This window comes from Myodes glareolus, chromosome 3 (assembly GCF_982192425.1).
Source record: "Myodes glareolus chromosome 3, mMyoGla1.1, whole genome shotgun sequence".
Taxonomy (NCBI): Eukaryota; Metazoa; Chordata; class Mammalia; order Rodentia; family Cricetidae; genus Myodes; species Myodes glareolus.
The window spans coordinates 69,579,115-69,598,051 of NC_142028.1; the positions used below are offsets into that span (position 1 = coordinate 69,579,115).

Below are 18,937 nucleotides of genomic sequence, written 5' to 3' on the forward strand. Positions count from 1 at the left end.
TGATAGGGTTCGCACGCTGGGTATACCCCGACTGGCGGCAGAGGGATCTGGGCTGCTAGCAAGTGGGACTGGAGGGCTGGAAAGTCAGGGCCAGACCTCGGAAGACTGAAACAGGAGGATCGCTGTAAATTCGAGGCCAGCCTGGGCAATTCAGTGACAACTCTATCTTAAAATTTGAAAAAGTTGTCTCAGGTAGAGCGATTGCGTAGCCGAACCCAAAGCCCTGGATTCCGTCCGCAGCGCCGCCTAATAGAAATGATTGAAGTTAAAAGGGGCGGAAAGCCTGGGGATGTGGCTTAGCTGTACAGTGAGCGTTTGCCTCGAGTGTGCCAAGCCCTGGGGGCAACCCCCAGAATCTCAAAAATGATCAAACTAATTTTTTAAAAAATCCTTTTTGTTTTGTTTTTCCAGACAGGGTTTCTATATGTATCCCTGGCTGTCCTAGAATTTACTCTGTATACAGGCTGACCTCGAACCCGGAGATCTGCCTGACTTTGCCTCTCAAACGCTGGGCTCAGCAAAGGTGGTCTGCCCATTCATCACATCCCTTATCGGATCTAGCGCTAGGGCTCCATCCAGTCTTGTTCACCAAGTAGCCAGGGGCTTGCGGAGCTAGCTCAGTAGAATAAAATTTGCACGCGGCCAGCTCCGCCTCCCTACGAAGCCCCGCCCCATCCTTGAGGCCAGGCGAGGAGGAGTTTCCATGGTGACCGCAAACAAGGCCCCTTCTGGAGGGACCACTACAGAGTTACCAGCCCAGCTGCCACTATGATACCCCCCGCAGACTCTCTGCTCAAATATGACACCCCGGTGTTGGTGAGCCGGAACACAGAAAAACGGAGCCCCAAGGTATGAACAGGTCTCACGGGGTGCGAGATCCTACAGATTCTCGTGGAGGAAGACATCCCAGCTTTGAGAATCTCTGGAATTTCAGGAGACAGGGGCTGCTGGGACTGACAGCCAAGGGAATTGGGACAGGGACGACGGAGATTGGGAAAGGAATAAGACAAGCCTAACTGTGACCCCAAAGGGCAGATTTATGATGAGAAAGAAGTCTCCGGGAAATGGATGGGGTTTGTGGTAGGCAGGTCCAAATATGGGCCAGGTAGTGACTTCTCCATCTCTAGAGACACCAGTTCAAACACAGGGCCAGAGCCAGATAGCCCTCTTGGTCTCTTCAGCTCATACTTCTGTTGAGACCATAGATGAGGGAAGTCGTCTGGAAATTGAGAAACCTGTACAAGAAATCTGGAGCAAACTGGATGTCCTGTCTCACCTGTCTCTTAGGCTCGGTCACTGAAAGTCAGCCCCCAGCAGCCTGGGCCCTCAGGTCCAGTCCCACAGCCACCCAAGGGCAAACTACCCTCAACTTCCTGTGTCCCAGATCCTGCGAAACAGGCAGAAGAAATCTTGAATGCCATCTTGCCACCAAGGTAAAAAATAAATAAATAAATAAATAAATAAATAAATAAATAAATAAAAGGGTTGGGGGATGCAGTGGCTGGACTAAGGTCCAAACTCTTGGCCCCAGAACTTAGGTGTGTCAGGCCAGGAAGTGTACCTGTGTGGGGCCAGAAAGTTCACCTGTGTTCTGCCTTGGGTTTTCTCTCAGCTTTCTGGATTTCATGGAGTCTGACTACGACTGGAGCTCACAGCCAAGCAGGAAATCTCTAAATGCATCCTCATACCATCCATATTCTGAGCAGTCTCATGACTTTATATGCCAGCTACTCAATCAGCTTTCAAATATAGGTCTCTAGTCCAGCCCTGTGCCTCCTAAACCCCATTCCCAATATTCTGCTTTCTTGGTAGTGCCATCAAGATTTCCTGTAGAAGCTGGGAGGTGGTGGCCCACACCTTTAATCCCAGCACTTGGGAGACAGAGGCAGGTGGATCTCCATGATTTCAAGGCCAGCCTGGTCTACAGAGAGAGTTACAGGAAAGTTAGGAATATTACACAGAGAAACCCTTTCTCTGGGGGGGGAATAAATCCCCATAGAGAGTCTGGTGTGGTGGCACTCTGCTAGACAGGAGAATTGCCTCAAAGGCAAGGCCAACCTGAGCCACTGCAAAAGGAGTGCCAGGCCAGCTAGTGCTGCATAGCAAGGTTGTGTCTCAAAAAAAAAAAAACAAAACTCACAAATGTCCAATAAGGCAATGCCGGCTGAATCTCGCCTTTAATCCCAGAATACAGGAGGCAGAGGCAGGAGGATAAGAATTTGAGGTCAACCCGGGCTACATAGCCTGGCTAGAATTCTCAAAAGCCTCAACCTAATGGACATTTTTATACCCAAGGCAAGAAAGCTCTTTCTCAGAGAATAAAGGAACCACACAGAACCTGTGATCTTCTCCAGAGATGGAGATCAGGAGACAGGTGTCATTTAACAGCGGATTTTCTCCCACCCACATAGACGTCCTCCCTCCCTTGCCATTCTGCCTTTGTCACTGCAGGAATTGGCTGTGCCTCCAGCACAGAATTCATTATGGGCAGCCATTGCAAACACAGCCCTTCAAGAACACACATGCTCCCACCGTACATAAATACTTCTTATGGGCTTGCATGAGTTTAATGGTATTCCGTGTCTCCACCGCAAGCTAGTGTGGGGATTTCCCACTGCATCTTCTGTTCAAATCAAGCAGCAGGACCATACACCTGTCCTCAACATGCTAGGCAGGTATGACCTGGAACAGAGTCGTGATCTCATGGACTACAGAGATTACCCATCATCTACCCAACCCTGAGGGAGGTGTCCTGTGGAGGCTGCATAGTGGGTATGGCTTGGGAAGGAGAGGGAAGTGGATTCTGGTGGCTTGATGACTATGCTGCCTGTCACTCCTGCTCAGGCCCTTTGCTCACATCGGGTGACTTGTATCTGTATCATAGGGAGTGGGTGGAAGACACGCAGCTATGGATCCAGCAGGTGTCCAGCACACCCAGCACCAGAATGGATGTGGTGCATCTCCAGGAGCAGCTGGACCTGAAGCTGCAGCAGAGACAGGCCAGGGAGACGGGCATCTGCCCCGTGCGCAGGGAACTCTATTCGCAGTGTTTCGGTGAGGAGGCTTGGTGGGGTGAGCGCTGTACACCGTCTGCCTCCTTCCAGCACCAAACCAAGCCCTGGTTACCCCCAAACTACACACCTCCCCCGATTTAGGGATCCTCTCTTCTCCTTTTTCCTGATTCGCCACAGCTGCTGGGTACATTCCCTTCCCCCTCCAGTCTCCACCTCAGCTAGGCACCTGGGTGCCGTATCCCACACGGATGTTGGTTTGATTTTCATGTAGATTGAGATTTATTTTGGGTGTGGGTGCACACATGTATGCATGCATGTTTTTATGAGGGCACACATGTGTCAAGCATTGAGTATAGAGGTCAAAAGATAACTCTCTCCTTCTACTGTGTGGGTTCTGGTGATTGGCTCAGGTCATCAGGCGTGGTGGCAGGTGCTTTTACCCACTAAATCATCTCACTGGCCCCCTTACTAGGTATTTGGAATAAGGTAAGAGCTTCTATTTTAGCCAGGTGTGGGGGCACATGCCTTTAATACAGGCCTTGGAAGGCAGAGGCAGGCAGTTCTCTGGTTTGAGGCCAACCTGGTCTACATAGTGAGTTCCAGGCTAGCCAAGGCTCCATTAAAAAAGAAGAAAATAAGAGAAAAAAGACTTCTTATTTTGAGTCTTTGTTGATGTTCCCCCCCAAGGATTTCCATAATGAGGCTGTACTTTTTTTTTTGACAGGGTCTCAATATCTAGCCCTTTGGCCTGGACTCAGGTCCGCCTGCCTCTGCCTCCTTAGTATTCGAGTTAAAGGTATACGTCACTACTCCTCGCTTTATAAATTTTTTTTAAATTTATTTTTCGATACCAAATGATCATCCCTGGAAACATATACACACAACTTACATTGTATGGAGTGGACAGATTATATTTATATATTTCAGAATATAGCAGCTGAACAGTGGTGGCTCACACCTTTAATCCCAGCACTCAGGGACTGGAATTACAGACATGTGTGAACTGTCATGTGGGTACTGGGAACTGAGCCCACCTCCTCTGGAAGAGCAGTCAGTGCTCTTAACTATCGAGTCATCTCTTGATAATTTTTAAAATAAAATAATTTTTAAGCTGGATAGTGGTGGTGATGCCTTTAACTCCAGCACTCAGGAGGTAGAGGTAGGTGGATCTCTGTGAGTTCAAGGCCAGCCTGGTCTACAGAGTGAGTTCCAGGACAGGCTTCAGACTATACAGAGAAACCCTGTCTCAAAAAAAACCAAAATAAATAAATAACTGAATTAATTATAATAATAAGTTTAACACAACATTTATTTTATTTGTGTGTGTGTGTGTGTGTGTGTGGTATGTGTGTGTGTGTGTGTGTGTGTGTGGTATGTGTGTGAAGGTGCCCATGAAAGACAGAAGAGGGCATTGGATGCTCTGAGCTGGAGTTATAGGCAGTTGTGAACACCAGACATGGGAGTTAGGAACTGAACTCTGGTCCTTTGGAAAAGCAAGTACTCTTAACCACTGAGCTAGCTCTCAGCTCAATACACTAATATTTTAATCAGAAAATTAATATCTTCCTTTATGTCTATCCAGCTACTCTCTGCCCACATTCCAGAAAGACACTTCGGTCATTTATTGTTAGCATGACACAGGGATTTAAGATGTGCCCACTGAGTACTGATGTCAACCTCTGCCCTCTGTTCAGTCATCCTGGCGCTGTGGGCTCTCCACTGCAAACTCCCTCCACTCTCAGGAGCTGCAGATTCAGTGAGCGGCCTTGGGCCTTAGCCTGCTTAGTATGAGTGTGGTTTGCCCTCCAATTTGGGTACTTACAGGAGAGAAGAAAGTTCTAGATCCTGCTGGGTTTTTTGTGTGTGTGTGTGTGTGTGTGTGTGTGTGTATTTGTTTGTTTTGTTTTCTTCTTTTGTTTTTTGGTTTTTTGAGACAGGGTTTCTCTGTGTAATAGTCCTGACTGACTTGGAACTTGGTTTGTAGACCAAGCCGGCCTCAAATTCACTGCCTGCCTCTGCCACCCAAGTGCTGGGACTAAAGGTGTGTGCCATCGCCGTCCGGCAGCCCTGCTGTTCTTAATCACAAACCAGTCTAGCCAACAGGAGTGCATTTTTGTTTTGATTTTTGGTTTTTGTTTACAGAGTCAGGGTTTCTTTGTGTAGTCTTTGTGGTCCTGGAATACCAGGACCTGGAATACCTGGTCCGTAGACCAGGCTGGCCTTGAACTCAGAGATCCACCGGCCTCTGCCTCCTGAGTGCTGGGATTAATGATGTGTGCCACTGCTACCTGGTTTAGCAGGTGTGCTTTTAAACAGCACCGTTTGGGAAGGACAGTTCTTCTTATACCCACTTTGTGCCTGAACATGGAAGCAAGGGAACCAACACCCACAAAAAACCTGGGGCTCTAACCTCTCTCTCTCTCTCTCTCTCTCCACGCTAAGCTTGCTGACCGCATGCTCCTTCCAAGTGTTGGGTTGAGAGGAGTGACTTTATGGCCAGTTCACTGGGTCATGGAATACACTCTCTCACAGCGCCTTCTTATAGGCCATAGTTTTAGTTTTTGTGTGTGCTGTATGCATGTATATGTGTGTACATATGTATGGTTGTATATGAATGTGTGTGTACATGGGTGAAGTCCAAAAGTCGATGTCAAATGTCTTCTATCATTCTCCATTTTTTTTTGGGTGGGGGGAATCTTTCAAAAGACTTTGTATGTGGGTATTTCACCTGTATGTATGTCTATCTATGTAGCATCCAAGGAGGCCGGAAGAGAGTATTGGATCCCTTGGAACTAGAGTTACAGATAATTCTTAGTTACCAAACATGGATTTTTCTGGAAAAGAAACCAGTGATCTTCTGTAACTGCTGACTCATCCCTGCAGCCCCTCTACCTTGTTTTTGAAACATAGTTTTTCACTGAGCCTGGAGTTCTTTGATTTAGCAAGACTAACTGTCCCCCAAGCTCTATGGGGGTTCCTGTCTCCACTTGTCCAGGGCTAGAATTACATGGGTGCCGCTGTGCCTGGCTTCTTATATGACTGTTGGAAATCCTACTTTGTTTTTCAAGACAGGGTTTCTCTGTGTTAGCTCTGATTGTCCTGGAACTTGCTTCATAGATCAGACTGACCTCGAACTCACAGAGATCTGCCTGCCTCTGCCTCCTGAGTGCTGGGATTAAAGGCATTGCGCCACCACTGTTGGGCTGGGGCTCTTCCTTTTACCAGCCGTCATTTTCCCAGATCCATGCCTCTCAAGAAGAGGAAGGGTGGTTTGTCATAGGCAAAGGGCACGCCCCCTCACCACTGCCTCTTCTCTCCCTGTGTGCGCGCGGAAGATGAGCTGATCCGGGAGGTCACCATCAACTGCGCAGAGAGAGGGCTGCTGCTGCTGCGCGTCCGGGATGAGATCCGCATGACCATCGCCGCCTACCAGACTCTGTATGAGAGCAGCGTGGCGTTCGGCATGAGGAAAGCACTGCAAGCCGAACAGGGGAAGTCAGATATGGAGAGGAAAGTGAGTGGGGTTCACTATGCCCTCATGGCTCCCAGACATGCAGTTGTCATTGCAGCCCTGGATTCTGGTCCTGAGGGTGCAAGGCCTCAATGAGGAGGTGGTGTTGTCTGAGGACGCTCCATGTCAATCGCGGACTTCCCACTGGATGGCAGCACATACCCTAGCATTGTCTTAGGCTGGACAATAATGTCCTAAGCCTCCCCAGCCAGGCTCTCCCAGCACTCATCCATGTGGGGGATGTCCCAGGATGACGGCCATTCTATCTTCAGATTGCAGACTTGGAGACAGAAAAGAGAGATTTGGAGAGGCAAGTGAATGAACAGAAGGCAAAATGCGAGGCCACCGAGAAGCGGGAGAGTGAGAGGCGACAGGTGGAGGAGAAGAAGCACAATGAGGAGATCCAGTTCCTGAAGAGGACCAACCAGCAGCTGAAGGTAAAAGAGCGCATTTGTGGCTTCCTTTTTGTGGAGTAGTGGAGATTCGGTGTCGTGAAGAACACTAGGCAGTCATTATACCTGAAATTCTAACTTCAGCCCTCCTTTCTACTTTTCTTTTTCTTGTTTGGATTTTTGAGACAGGGTCTCTCATGTAGCCCAGGTTAGCCTCAAACTCACACTCTTCATAGTCTCTGTACTGCTGGGATTACAGGCATGTGCCACCATGACCAGCTCTTTTTAATTTTCTTTTAAAGAGTTGTTTGGTTTTTGTTTTTTTTTTTTTTGGTTTTTGCTTTTCAAGACAGGGTTTCTCTGTGTATCATCCCTGGCTGTAAAGAGTTTATTAAAAACTTTACTTTTCTTTCTGTGTATGAATGTTTTGCCTGCATGCACATACGTACACCACATGTGTGTCTGTTGGCTCCCCTAGGACTGGGGTTATGGATAGTTGTAAGCCACTTTGTGGGTGCTGGGAAACGAACCCAGGTCCATTTTCCTGCTCTCCTTTTAGTTTTCAGTTGGAAACAGGACCTGCATTTCCTAGGCTAGCCTTGAACTCACTGTAACCCAGGGAGGCTGTGAACTTGGAATTCTCCTGCCTCTGCCTCTCCAGTAGCTGGGATTACAGGCCTGTGCCCATCACCTTTAAATGCTGGCCCACTCATACTGCCAAGGAGTACGGGAAGCTAACTGGGGTGGTGTGGGGCTCCTTTTCTATGTTCTGTATCCCTTAGGCTGTGTAGGAAGTCTAGTCACTAGTCAACACTCCAGCCTGCCCCTCCAGTGGACAGCATCATGCTTGCTGATCTCTTTCCCTCCTGGGAGACATGCTCATAGTCAGAGAGGATGACAACAGCTTCTGTCCCCTCAAGCTGGTCGCTGGAGACCACCTCTGTGGACCAGGTCTCCTCAGCAGGCTCTAACAGGAGTGCCAGCCACCCTGGCATCTTCATACACCGTGACAAAAGCAGAGAAGGCTCTTGAAATAAAGACATGTGGGAAGCCCCGCTAGGTGCATGGCAGAGGAGGTCAGCTGGAGGTGGTTTTCCTCAGCCCAGCTGTGGTGCTGAGAAAGAGGGCTGAATGGGAAGGAGGCTGGGCCTCAGGCTGCAAAGGCTGAACCCCAGACAAGCATTACCCTTATCACAGGGCAACTTTTATAAATAATTATTGGTCATCCCCAGATGTGCTAAACAGAAGCTATGGGACTGGTGCCCAACAGCGCAGCTTAAAGGCCTTGAAAGGCTCCGGGGCTTGCTGAGGTTTAAGCATCCCTCTTCAAAATATGGTGCCTATAAGCAGCTCTCTCCTACCTCCCTTACTTAAAGCCAAAAGGTCTGCCCTTGAGATAAGGAAGGCTTTGTATGAGCCTTCAGCAGAGGATGAGAGATTTTGCTAGTTGCTCCAGAGTTTATTAGAAGAAAAGCTGGAGAGTTCCCCAGCCAGATGTAAATGTTGACTCAGCAGATTCCAAAGCTGGTTCCTTAGTTCCAACAATACCAAAGCTGAATACCTTAGCATCCTTCTAACATCCAAAGGCAGCCTTGAAATCCCCAGGGCGAAGGATTCTTTACAAGAAAGCTTTTTATTGGCTCAAAGCTGCACTAAAAAGAAAGCAGTGTTTTCAGTTCCCTGGATAGACCTTCTTAAAGGTCTGTTCACACATCACTGCAGTAAATCACTGCTGGCTGCTAGAGGAACCGAGCAAATAACCCCCTAGTGTCTTAAGCTTTCCCTCCCCACTGGGAGCCATTTCTTCTAATTGAGTGTCAAGCTGTCTCAGTGGCCATTTCCCAGACCTCTGGTCCAACCAGAGCTCCATGGTACTAAGCCAGAGAGCCCAATGTTTAGCTTAGTGGACATACTCAGGCTTAAAGCAGGAGTGATGGGAAACCACTATTTCAACAACTTTCATCCCATTTCCCTCTCTGTGCTTTCTATTATACACTGAGCAATTATTGTATGGAAACCAGGACAGCTCTGGTTTCTGCTCATGTAACAAAACCATGCCAAGCTTGAATCCCGCTAATCTAGAAAGTATGGAGCTGAGTCAGAAGGGGGTGTTGCTCAGAGTGCCAGCCTTTGGGCTATTCCTCCGGGGCTCAGCTATGTGTTGTTAGGGTGCAAGGTGCAAATATTAATGGAGTTTTTTGTTTTGTTTTTCAGGCCCAACTGGAAGGCATTATCGCACCAAAGAAGTGATAATTTCCATGAGTCTCGGCAGGCACTACGCTGCATCATAAGCCCATTGTAATAAAAAGCCAGTTTCCTGAGTGAACAAGCCATCCCCTCCCCTGATCACCACTCATGTAATTGTTAGAACTGTTGCCCAGTGCTGTGAAACACCTAAGGTCTGGCAGCCAGGCTCCTGGTTGGGCTGTGGAAGGTGGTGTAACCCCACGCCCATGTACAGTTTATAGACTGGCCTGGGGATTTGCCATCTCAATAACAGGTAGCAAATGTTTCCCTGGATAAATGACTTTTGTACCAAGTTCAGTTCACAGTTCACCTTGTAGCTTGGGTTTCCCTGGCCCCATCCTTCCACTTCCTCACTTTAGTGTAACTCTTAGCAACTTATTTCAGAGTTCGCTGTTAGTCTCATCCCCACCCAAGTCAGCAGCCTATCCTCAGTCTGCCTGGTTCTGCAAAAAACAGCAGGCAAACCCATGCTCGCTGAGAGGCAAAATCCCAGTATCTTGAGAGATGCCTCCATGCCAGGCCCTCCCCACTACTCAGCTTCTGCAGGAAGGACATCAAAGCCTGACTCTACACTCCCTAATAGCCATCAGTGAACAGCTAAGCAGGTAGCCACATGTCACTGCAGTTCTACTCAGGTTATGGCCTCCAGAAGACTTAAATTACAGATTGATTTCCATTCAGGGAAACCCAGGGTGGGAGAGGACAGTGAGTTTGGTGACACCCATCATTCAGGCAAGTGTCAGAAGTCCTGTTCTTCAGGTGGCACTATCATTTCCTTGCCATTGGTAGGAATGCCCGAAGGAGTGCCAGAAAGGACTCACTTCTTAGCAGCTTTGCCCTCCATCCTAGTCAAGGCGTATTGCAGTATGATCCCAAGAGCTCTTCTTAGTTGAATATACCCCACACACTCTGACCTTATATCAGAGTCACGTCTTTGTCACCCCAGGATCCTGAGGAACTAAGTCTGCCACCTTCCTGGAAGAGCCCATTCCTTGTGGTGTGATGGCTTTGCTGCCCAGACAGAAAAGCATTTGTACCCTAACCAAGCAGGCTCAAGGCAGTTGCTGGAGCATCCTTGCTCCTCCAGTCTCATCACGAGTATCTCCGAGGCCCTCGTGCTCCTACAGCTTCCTTTGTAGGCTCCCATCCCCAGCACTGCTCAGTAAAGAAACAGACAGTCTCTCTCTCACACACACAGGGTCACACTCTGGAAGAACCAAGGGCCAGGACAAGTGTTTGAAAAACTCTGGGGCTGAGGATTTACTGTTGTTCCTAGCACTGGGGCACAGCCTCAACTGCTGAGCTCCCCAAGTGTGTTGTCTTATAGATGCCAACTGGGCATGAAAGAATGAACACAATTCCTACTAGCATATTTTTGTATAATTTAATAAACAACTTTCTAGATGTTATTGCTTCTGTCTGAATTTCTTGTGTTTGTGTTTCTGTCCCTCTGAGTCATTCTCCTTCTTTTTGTTCCTGTTTCTATTTTTCACATTGTGTGTGTCATAGTAGCGCACACCAACTTTTTTGGATTGTTGCTGACGTGCCGCTCTTCTCCGCTGTAAAAAATGACAAATAAAATCAGTTAAACACTGAAGGTCATGGAGAGAAGCCTGGTTCCCAGCCCTCTCCACGGCTGTGCAGCCACCACAACAATGGAAGCAAAGCTGGGGAGTGTCCACCTGAGACCTGATGACCCCCAGCAGACTCTCACTGGTCCAGCCCTCATCCTCTCCCCAGGGGGTCTGCTTCCGTTATGCAAAGCTGTGTTCCCAGGGGTCAGTTATCTACCTGCCTCACCAGCTGTACTCTTTGACTATCACCTCCCTGGACCCAGACAAAACTATCCAACTCTTTTGGTCAACAGGGCACAGGTTTGAAGATGGTAACCTAGAATTCCTGAAACTAAGACTCAGACTCAAGGACCTTTATTTAGTGGGCCACTTCTTGACCGAAATTAAATTACATCAGGTCTGTTGTGGAATAATATGTCTGTACACTATGAATATGTATGACTCTCACTGGTTAATAAAGAAGCTGACTGGCCTATAGCAAGGCAGGATAATGTTAGGCGGGACAATCAAACTGAGGATACTGGGATGAAGAAGGGCAGAATCAGGAGAGACATCAGCTAGCTGCCAAGGAAGCAGAACGTATAGAAAATGAGGTTAACAAGCCATGTCCCACAAAGCAAAGCATAGATGAGAAATATGGGCTAATTTAAGTGTAAGAGTTAGATTGCAACAAGCCTGAGCTATTGGCCAAGCATTTATAAGTAAAATTAAGCCTCTGTGTTGGTTAGTGGGGTTCCTAGAACTCTCAGCTCTAAATTCTTGTTTCTGATAGAATGGGTCTTGGGAACCGGACTTCTAGTTCGGTAGGATAGCTTATACCTGTAAACTGGGCATTTGAGAGACCAAGATAAGGGGACTGCATACCAAAGAAAAGAACGAACAAACAAACAAAAAGCTGAAGGGATGGCTCAAGGGTCCAAAAACTTATATGATAGAGAGAACCAACAAGTTGTCTTCTGATCTCCAGGAGCGTACCATGTCATGAGATGCCTGTGCACATAATAAATGTAAAAAACAAACCTCAAAATAAACTTCTACTGTTTTTGTTGTTGTTATTGTTGTTGTTGTCTTCCCCTGACAGGGTTTCACTATGCAGCTCTGGCTGTCTAAGGTAAGGACTCACTATGTAAGCCAGATTGACCTCAAACTCAAGAGATCTGCTTGCCTCTGCCTCCTAATGCTGGGACTAAAGGCATGGTGAGCATGGTGAGGATACGCCACCATGCCTAGCTGGATTTCTACTTTCATTAAAAGAAGCAGAATACTTACTTCCTTACAGGTCAGCATCCTCTGAGATTTATTTGACGGTTCTTCTTCCATCTCTGCATTCCGCTTCCTTCCCTTTTTGGTGGGTGCTGGGTATAAATGATACATAAAACAGAAGGAGATTAAAAATAGAAACAGTATTTCAAAATCTGTTTGGAAGACTACAGCGGTATAAGCCCTGGGTAAGGAGGCAGAGAGAAGCAGGGCTACAGCAGCAGGCCAGGGCCACAGTGGGATCTGAGCTGCAGCACTCAGACATTATCAGTAAGTTTATATGACATCTGTGCTGGTCTGGAGGGAATGGTCCCAATGGCTCATAAAGTTTGAATACTTGGTCCCTACGTGGTGGAACAGCTTGGAAAAGGTGACATGTGTCACAGAGGTGGGCTCCGAGGCTAAAAAAGCCTTCAGCCATCCTCAATGTGCGACCTGCTTCCTGTTTGTGGAATGGGGTATGAATTGCCTGGCAAGTGCCATGTCTGCCTGCCTGCTGCACGCTCCCTTCCAATGATGGATTCCTACCCCTCTGGAACTGTAAGCCCCAATGAAGCCCTTCCTTCTATTAGCTGCTCTGGTCATGTGCTTTATCACAGCAATAGAAAAGTAGCTAAGACAGACCTCTTGCCCCAATTTGGCTAAAGACCCTTCTCTTCAACTGTGAATTATTAAAATGCACTTTTGTTTTTGTGAGAAGGGTTTCTCTGTGTTGCCGTGGCTGTCCTGGAACTCACATTGTAGATCAGGTTGGCCTTCAACTCACAGAGATCCGCTTGTCTCTGTTTCCCAACTGAAGGCATTAAATGTGTGTGCCAGCATTGTCTGGCAAAAATGAGGCTTTCTCTTTTTGTTTTTCGAGACAGGGTTTCTCTGTGTAGCCCTGGGTGTCCTGGAACTCATTCTGTAGACCAGGCTGGCCTCGAAATCACAGAGATCCACCCGCCTCTAGCCTGCTGAGATTAAACCCATGCGCCACCACCACCTGCAAAATGCACTTCTGAAAAGCAATATTCCCGAGCTATCAACTTTGATCTTAACAAATGTGCAGAATTCCAATTGGAGAATCCAATTTGCATGGAAGTAGGATGTGGAACCAGATGCCTAGCATCTGCCTGAATGGAGGAAATTATCCTAAAACTACAATACAAGTCTAAAAGGTTCAAAGAATCGACCTTACCTGCATCCCTGACTTTTGAAGACATTTTCTTTTCTTCTTCATATTTTGCAAAAACCTTTTCACTTAAGCCCTTGGATATTCTGAAAAATAAAAGTGAGGTCACAAAGTTGCCCAGCACTCCCTTTTAACTGCCCTCAACAGGCTGATGTGGAGAGGTGAAAAGGAAACTCCATGTTTGTGGTGACTGCAGGTGATACGGCCAGTGTCCATCAGCTTTTATTGCTCGAGCTAAATATAGATAACCAGGTCCTTGGCTTCAGGTGGCTGGAAATGTCAGACAGAGTTTCTCTGTAGCTTTGGAGCCTGTCCTGAAACTAGTTCCTGTAGACCAGGCTGGCTTTGAACTCACAGAGATCCACCTGCCTCTGCCTCCAGAGTGCTGGGATTAAAGGTATGTGTTACAAAACCCGGTTTTTTGTTTTGTTTTGTTTTTTTTAAAGCAATCACTCCTAGTAAAATACTACTCAGATTGGGATTGCAGCTAAGTGGTAGAGCACTTGCCTGGTAGACACAGGCCCTGGCTTCCATCCTACGCCCTTTAAAATTCTAACATCAAAGTCAATGTTCATGGCAAGTGAGGAAAAACCACGTAAGCTAATTAGGAAGAAAGAGAGAAGAAAGAAGGAAGAAAAAGAAGAGAGAACAAAGAAAAAGAAAGAAGGAAGAAGGGAGGGAGGGAAGAAAAGAGAAAAAGGAGGAGGAAGAAGAAAGAGGAGGAAGAAGGAAGAGGGGAAGCATAGGAGGAGGAAGAGGAGGAAGAGGAGGAGGAAGAGAGGGAGGAAAAGAGGAGGAGGAGTAGAAGAAAGAAGATTTTACCTGATGGCTGAGAACTTTCTAGCTTTGGCTTTATTTAGAAACCTCTGGTACTTGGCAATCTTTTCATCTAAGGCTCTAATCACTGTTTTGGTGTCCTTTTCCACTGGTTCTTCCTGAGAGTCCTGGGAAGGCTCTTCCACAGCATTCACTGATCCTGCTCCTGACTGCTCCTGTTCCTCCTCTTCTTCTGCAGAAAGGCTTTCCAGATCGTCTTCCATGTCTGACAGCTCCACAGGAACCAGGTCCTCCTCAGAAAACTGAGGTCCCACATTGATTTTGCCGAAGTTCTGGCGAACGCGTGCGAGGATCTGTTGCATCTCCGAGTTTGAGTCCTGGGAATGGCCTGCTTCTGGTTCCTTTTCAATGACAGAATCTGACTTTTCAGCTAGGGTTTCTGAGATCTCTTCTTCTGGGTTGTTCTGGGTTTTTTCTGCGGGAACTTCCAGTGGTGAGGAAGGTGGAAGCTAGAGAGGACCAAAAGAGGCATGAAGAGACAAGCAGAACCAGAAAAGGAAACCCATGCTTGAATTCCTACCTGGCTCTCAGGTGAGCAATCCTCCTCTCAGATCTAAGCAAAGAAGGGAAGACCCTCAAATTTGAACTGCATCGCTCATCTACTCTGAGCCAACGGATATCAGCACAGCAGCCAGTACTGTAAAGGACCAAAGTGACAGAACTGTGGTTCCGGAGGAAAGGTACCAAGGCAATGAAACCAGCTGATCAGAGTGTCTTCCTTGGCTATCAGGAACAGGGAGCAGAGGAGGAACATAGAAAAATAGACACAAGTCCAAGGAAGCAGAAGCCACGTCAAACGAGGACCAGGAAGTATAAGTAGAAATATAAGGAGACCTCTTTCCAAAGAGTTGTCCCAGGCCAGAATTCAGAATGAGCACTGAGCCTAGAAACAATGAATGGCTTATTTTGGGTATCCATGCACAGACAGCATGTGCCAAGCTTTCCACAGCATTTCTCATGTGATTGTCTTATCTCTGTGACCTAGACTCAAATAATGACTCTCCAAAGAGTGGCTGGATAAAATGTTAAACAAGTCCAGAACCCATGAAATGGAGGAAATTATACAAAAGTTTGTATGCTTTGAGCTGGCAAGTTGGCTCAGCTGGTGAAGGGACTTACTGCCCAACCTTACAATCTGAGTTCAATACGCAGCAGAATACATGGGGAAAAAAGCAAGAACCAACTCCCCAAAGTTGTTCTTGGATTCCCACAGGTATACCATAGCACGCATGTGTGTACACAAACATATTCAAATCACAAATTTGAAAAGTTTGTACATTTAGCAGTGAAGTGATTTCTAAACGTCCTTTTTTCTTTCAAGACAGGGTTTCTTTGTGTAGTTTTGGCTGTCTTGGAACTTGCTCTATAGACCAGGTTGCCCCTGCCTCCTGAGTGCTGGGATGAAAGGTGTGCGCCACCACACATCTGGCAATTCTAGCCTTCAGATCTTCAAGAAATCACTACTTCACCCACAGGAAAAGGAGGACGAACCAAAGAAAAATAAAAGGGAAAAACACGGAGTAGGGGTCATGCTTAGGAGTCAGATCTCTGCTGAGGGGCCAGCTCCTCGGAAGCTTTCCCTAACCTCACTCACAAGTCTTCCTCCGACTCCGTCAACACTTATCCTGGCTATGTCCTCACAATACCGACAACTATGAATACTTGGCTGCATTCAAGCATAAAAAAAATGTATGTTCTTGGCACAGAGGCCCTAAACCCTCTGGATGCTTTTGAGGAATGTGTGCCGCCTGGTATCCCCGAGGAACACCTTTCCCACTTTAATGGAAACCAGCTGGTTTCAGGTAGGACCTAGTCAGCATAAAGAATCAGGCAACACTCATGTCCCACCTCCAACCTCTGGGGAGAGAAGAAGGGCTGGAGATTGAGCTGAATCACCTATAGCCACTGGCTCATCTACATAATGAAAAACTCCTCTACAATGGTAAAGAAACTGATGTGCCCATCCAGCTCAAGAACACAAGGTGCTGCCTCTTTCTACATGGCTTAGGCACGGTTTTCATTGGACTCTTCTGACCTTTAGCCTCTGTAAGAAACCAGTAACCACAGATGAAGGACTCTCCTGAGTCATGCTATTCCTCTAGCAAACCACACTCCAGAGCCCTGAATTTGTAGCTGGCTGAGGATAACTGTGGTGCTATAGTTTCACAGTAGGCTGTGGGACTCCAAGTCCTTGACTTGTGGGGTCTCCACTAACTCTGGAAATTAAAACCAGAACCTCAATAGTCAGAGAACTTCAGAAATGAAGTGGAAAACCAGAACGTATCCACTACACACGTGTACATGCACTCACATACCAACTCCAGCCCCACCACTAGAATCTAACTAAGTCCATCAGAGCAGGGACCTGCCTGCTTCTTACTGAAGCCCTCTGGTACCCTAGAAACACGAAAGTCAAGTGTTAATATTGAGCCTTAGGCCAAGTCACTGTCCAGGTAAGATCCATGTGGAAGCAGGGAGCTTCCTGTTCGTGTCTCAGCTCAGTCCCCAGGCCCAGCACCTCCCAGCCAGAACATCAGCTTCTTCCATGTACTCTCAGCTTTCTTTAAAGCAAGGGCTCCTATTCACTCCCTTGTTCCTGAGGCTGTGGTTAGTATGAATAAAAGTTTCTTCATGAACGAACTTAGGCAACACCTATGCTCCCAGAGAAAAGAGACATTTAACAAATATCAACGTCTTCTTCTTCCACCCCAAAGGCTGGTATATGCACTGTTCTTCTGTCCTGTTTCTGCTTATTTGTTTCTAAGGCTCTTCAAAGTCTACCCTCTCTGGAATGACACACACATAGCAGAAATGAAGATGATGCCCCACTGTTGTAAGAGGCTGCTAGCTTGTTTCCCAGCCATGCAGACTCCTCAAATAACCACACAGAAACTGTATTAATTAAATCACTGCTTGGCCTATTAGCTCTAGTTTCTTATTGGCTAACTCTTACATCTTAATTTAACCCATTTCTATTAATCTGCGCATCACCGTGTAGCTGTGGCTTACTGGATAAAGTTCCATCCGGTGGGGCTATGAGGCTCCTCTTTTACTTTGCCTCCTTTCTCCCAGCATCCAGCATTCAGTCTAGTTTTCCCCACCTAGTTCTACTCTGCCCTATCAGCAGACCAAGGCAGTTTATTGTTTAACGAATAAAAGCAACACATAAACATAAGGGCCTCCCACATCATTTCCCCCTTTCTGATGTGGGATTCCCCTCTATATGCTGTGATTACCATTGATTAATAAGAACTTCTTTGAGCCTATGGCAGAGCAGAACAGAACTAGACGGGAAAGCTAGGCTGAATGCTGGGATAAAGAGGGCGGAGTCAAAAAGAAGCCATGGAACCCTGCTGGAGACTGGAACTTTACCCATGGTGATACACAGAATAATGGAGATAGGTTAATTTAAGATATGAGTTAGCCAGAAATACGCTTAAGCTATTGCCCAAACAGTATTGCAAATAATATGGTTTCTGTGTGATTATTTTGGGGCTGAGCAGCTGGGAACTAACAAGCAGCCTCCTACAACACACCAAGAAGGGAGACAACCGAAAGGTACACTGCATCGGGGTCATTTGAGCCCACTTTCCTTCAGGAGCTGTGTTCACCCTGTTCTTACCTGGGGAGCTGTTGGTGGCTCTGCATTGGGTGGCTTGACAAAGAAAGGGATCCGACCTCTCTGCCAGTCATTGAGAACCATCTTACCCACAGTCTGCAAGTCAGGCTCTCCGCCCTGCAAAGACAGGATAGACTCCCAGTTAAACCCAAAGAGCAAAGTACTTCCCCACGAGAGTCATTTCAGTCATCCTGGCTGCTCATCAGCATCTAGCTGACACAGTTCCTACTGCTCTGACGATGGCAAGTCTGTATGTCCCAGTGCCAACCCCCAAACATACTGGCTCACCTTCAGTAACTTCCCAGTACGGAAAGCTAGTTTCTCAAGGAAGTCCTCAGCATTCTCCCAGGAGTCAATCCTGTATGTTTTGCTGATATATTCTGGCTTTGCTCGTTCAAGGACAGCACCAATGTGGTCCTGAGGAGCCTTAATTTTTTCAACTTGAACCTAGAAGGTAATGGAAATGCTTTGTTCGACTCTTAGCACAGACAGAAAAACTCAGTGATCTTTATTAAGCAAAACAGATTTCGGTATCATAAGGTTAGTGGGGCCTTGCTAGAGTCTGTGTCTGAGATAGCTAGGCAGGAGCAAGGAGCACCACTGAGAGCTGACCACAGTCATGAAGCCCAGAGATCAACTCTAATCCAACCTTACCGCAAACTGACTGTGGCCGCCACAAGCAACTTAAAGTTGGAATGCTTTGTGTTACTCACTGGCAGGAATGGTAAAAATGTCTGCAAATTCCACAACCCAGAACACAAAAAGGAATCCAAGAATTTCCGAAGGAAGGGGAGGAATGTGCCAAGGATGTATGCTAGAAGCATGGTTGCAGTTAAGGGGATCACTTAAAGTGTTCAGTCACATTCAGAAACAAGTGAGAAATGCCTGGGTTCCAAGATGACTCAATCCAGAAACCCACACATGAATTATCACCAAGCATAAACAAGCCCTGCTTCCCTCTGGATCCCATGTGGAAACTACATACTGCTGTAGGATGACACTGACCAGATATGCCCACAGCCTCTCGACCTCCTGAGGCAGGCTGAGTGGAAAAGAGGCCGCTCTGTTCAGCATCATGTTCCTGCATCTGGTTACACAGGCTGACCCCAAACTGCCTTCTGAACGAGGAGTGGCAAAAGCTCTCAGGGCTCCCCCAAAATGAAAACAGAATTGTGAAGATACACACCACTCCTTTGAGCACTATGTCGGTCTCTGAGTCCTCAGAGGGGTAAACCACGCCAGGACAGTCAATCAGGAATATACGACGCATCAAGGTAATATACTGCCAGACCTGCAGACAGAAAATTCT

General features: G+C 47.1%; 2 protein-coding genes across 2 annotated transcripts in view; one reads left to right on the forward strand and one right to left on the reverse strand.

Annotated features, from left to right (window-relative positions):
- On the forward strand, positions 1 to 10,573 carry Dnali1 (dynein axonemal light intermediate chain 1). Its single transcript, XM_048434457.3, has 6 exons — positions 1 to 849; positions 1,288 to 1,433; positions 2,885 to 3,054; positions 6,350 to 6,528; positions 6,798 to 6,962; positions 9,132 to 10,573. Exons 1-6 carry the CDS (start codon positions 769 to 771, stop codon positions 9,165 to 9,167), a joined length of 777 nt encoding a protein of 258 aa, XP_048290414.1. The 5' UTR covers positions 1 to 768; the 3' UTR covers positions 9,168 to 10,573.
- The window catches only part of Gnl2 (G protein nucleolar 2), a 27,078-nt gene continuing 18,667 nt past the window's right edge, over positions 10,527 to 18,937 (reverse strand). Inside the window, exons 10-16 of the mRNA XM_048434456.3 lie at positions 18,815 to 18,919; positions 17,917 to 18,075; positions 17,632 to 17,745; positions 13,995 to 14,458; positions 13,179 to 13,258; positions 12,008 to 12,093; positions 10,527 to 10,723 (exon numbers count right to left, since the gene is read on the reverse strand). Coding sequence (XP_048290413.3) covers positions 10,571 to 10,723; positions 12,008 to 12,093; positions 13,179 to 13,258; positions 13,995 to 14,458; positions 17,632 to 17,745; positions 17,917 to 18,075; positions 18,815 to 18,919 — 1,161 coding nt within the window. The 3' untranslated portion in view covers positions 10,527 to 10,570. The remainder of the gene's footprint in view (positions 10,724 to 12,007; positions 12,094 to 13,178; positions 13,259 to 13,994; positions 14,459 to 17,631; positions 17,746 to 17,916; positions 18,076 to 18,814; positions 18,920 to 18,937) is intronic.

Bases quoted from the DNA above. Each gene is read 5' to 3' on its own strand.
- Dnali1 (XM_048434457.3), top strand. From the start codon at position 769: ATGATACCCCCCGCAGACTCTCTGCTCAAATATGACACCCCGGTGTTG. The intron at 6,529-6,797 runs GTGAGTGGGGTT...TTCTATCTTCAG, and splicing joins AGTCAGATATGGAGAGGAAA to ATTGCAGACTTGGAGACAGA. The intron at 6,963-9,131 runs GTAAAAGAGCGC...TTTGTTTTTCAG, and splicing joins GGACCAACCAGCAGCTGAAG to GCCCAACTGGAAGGCATTAT.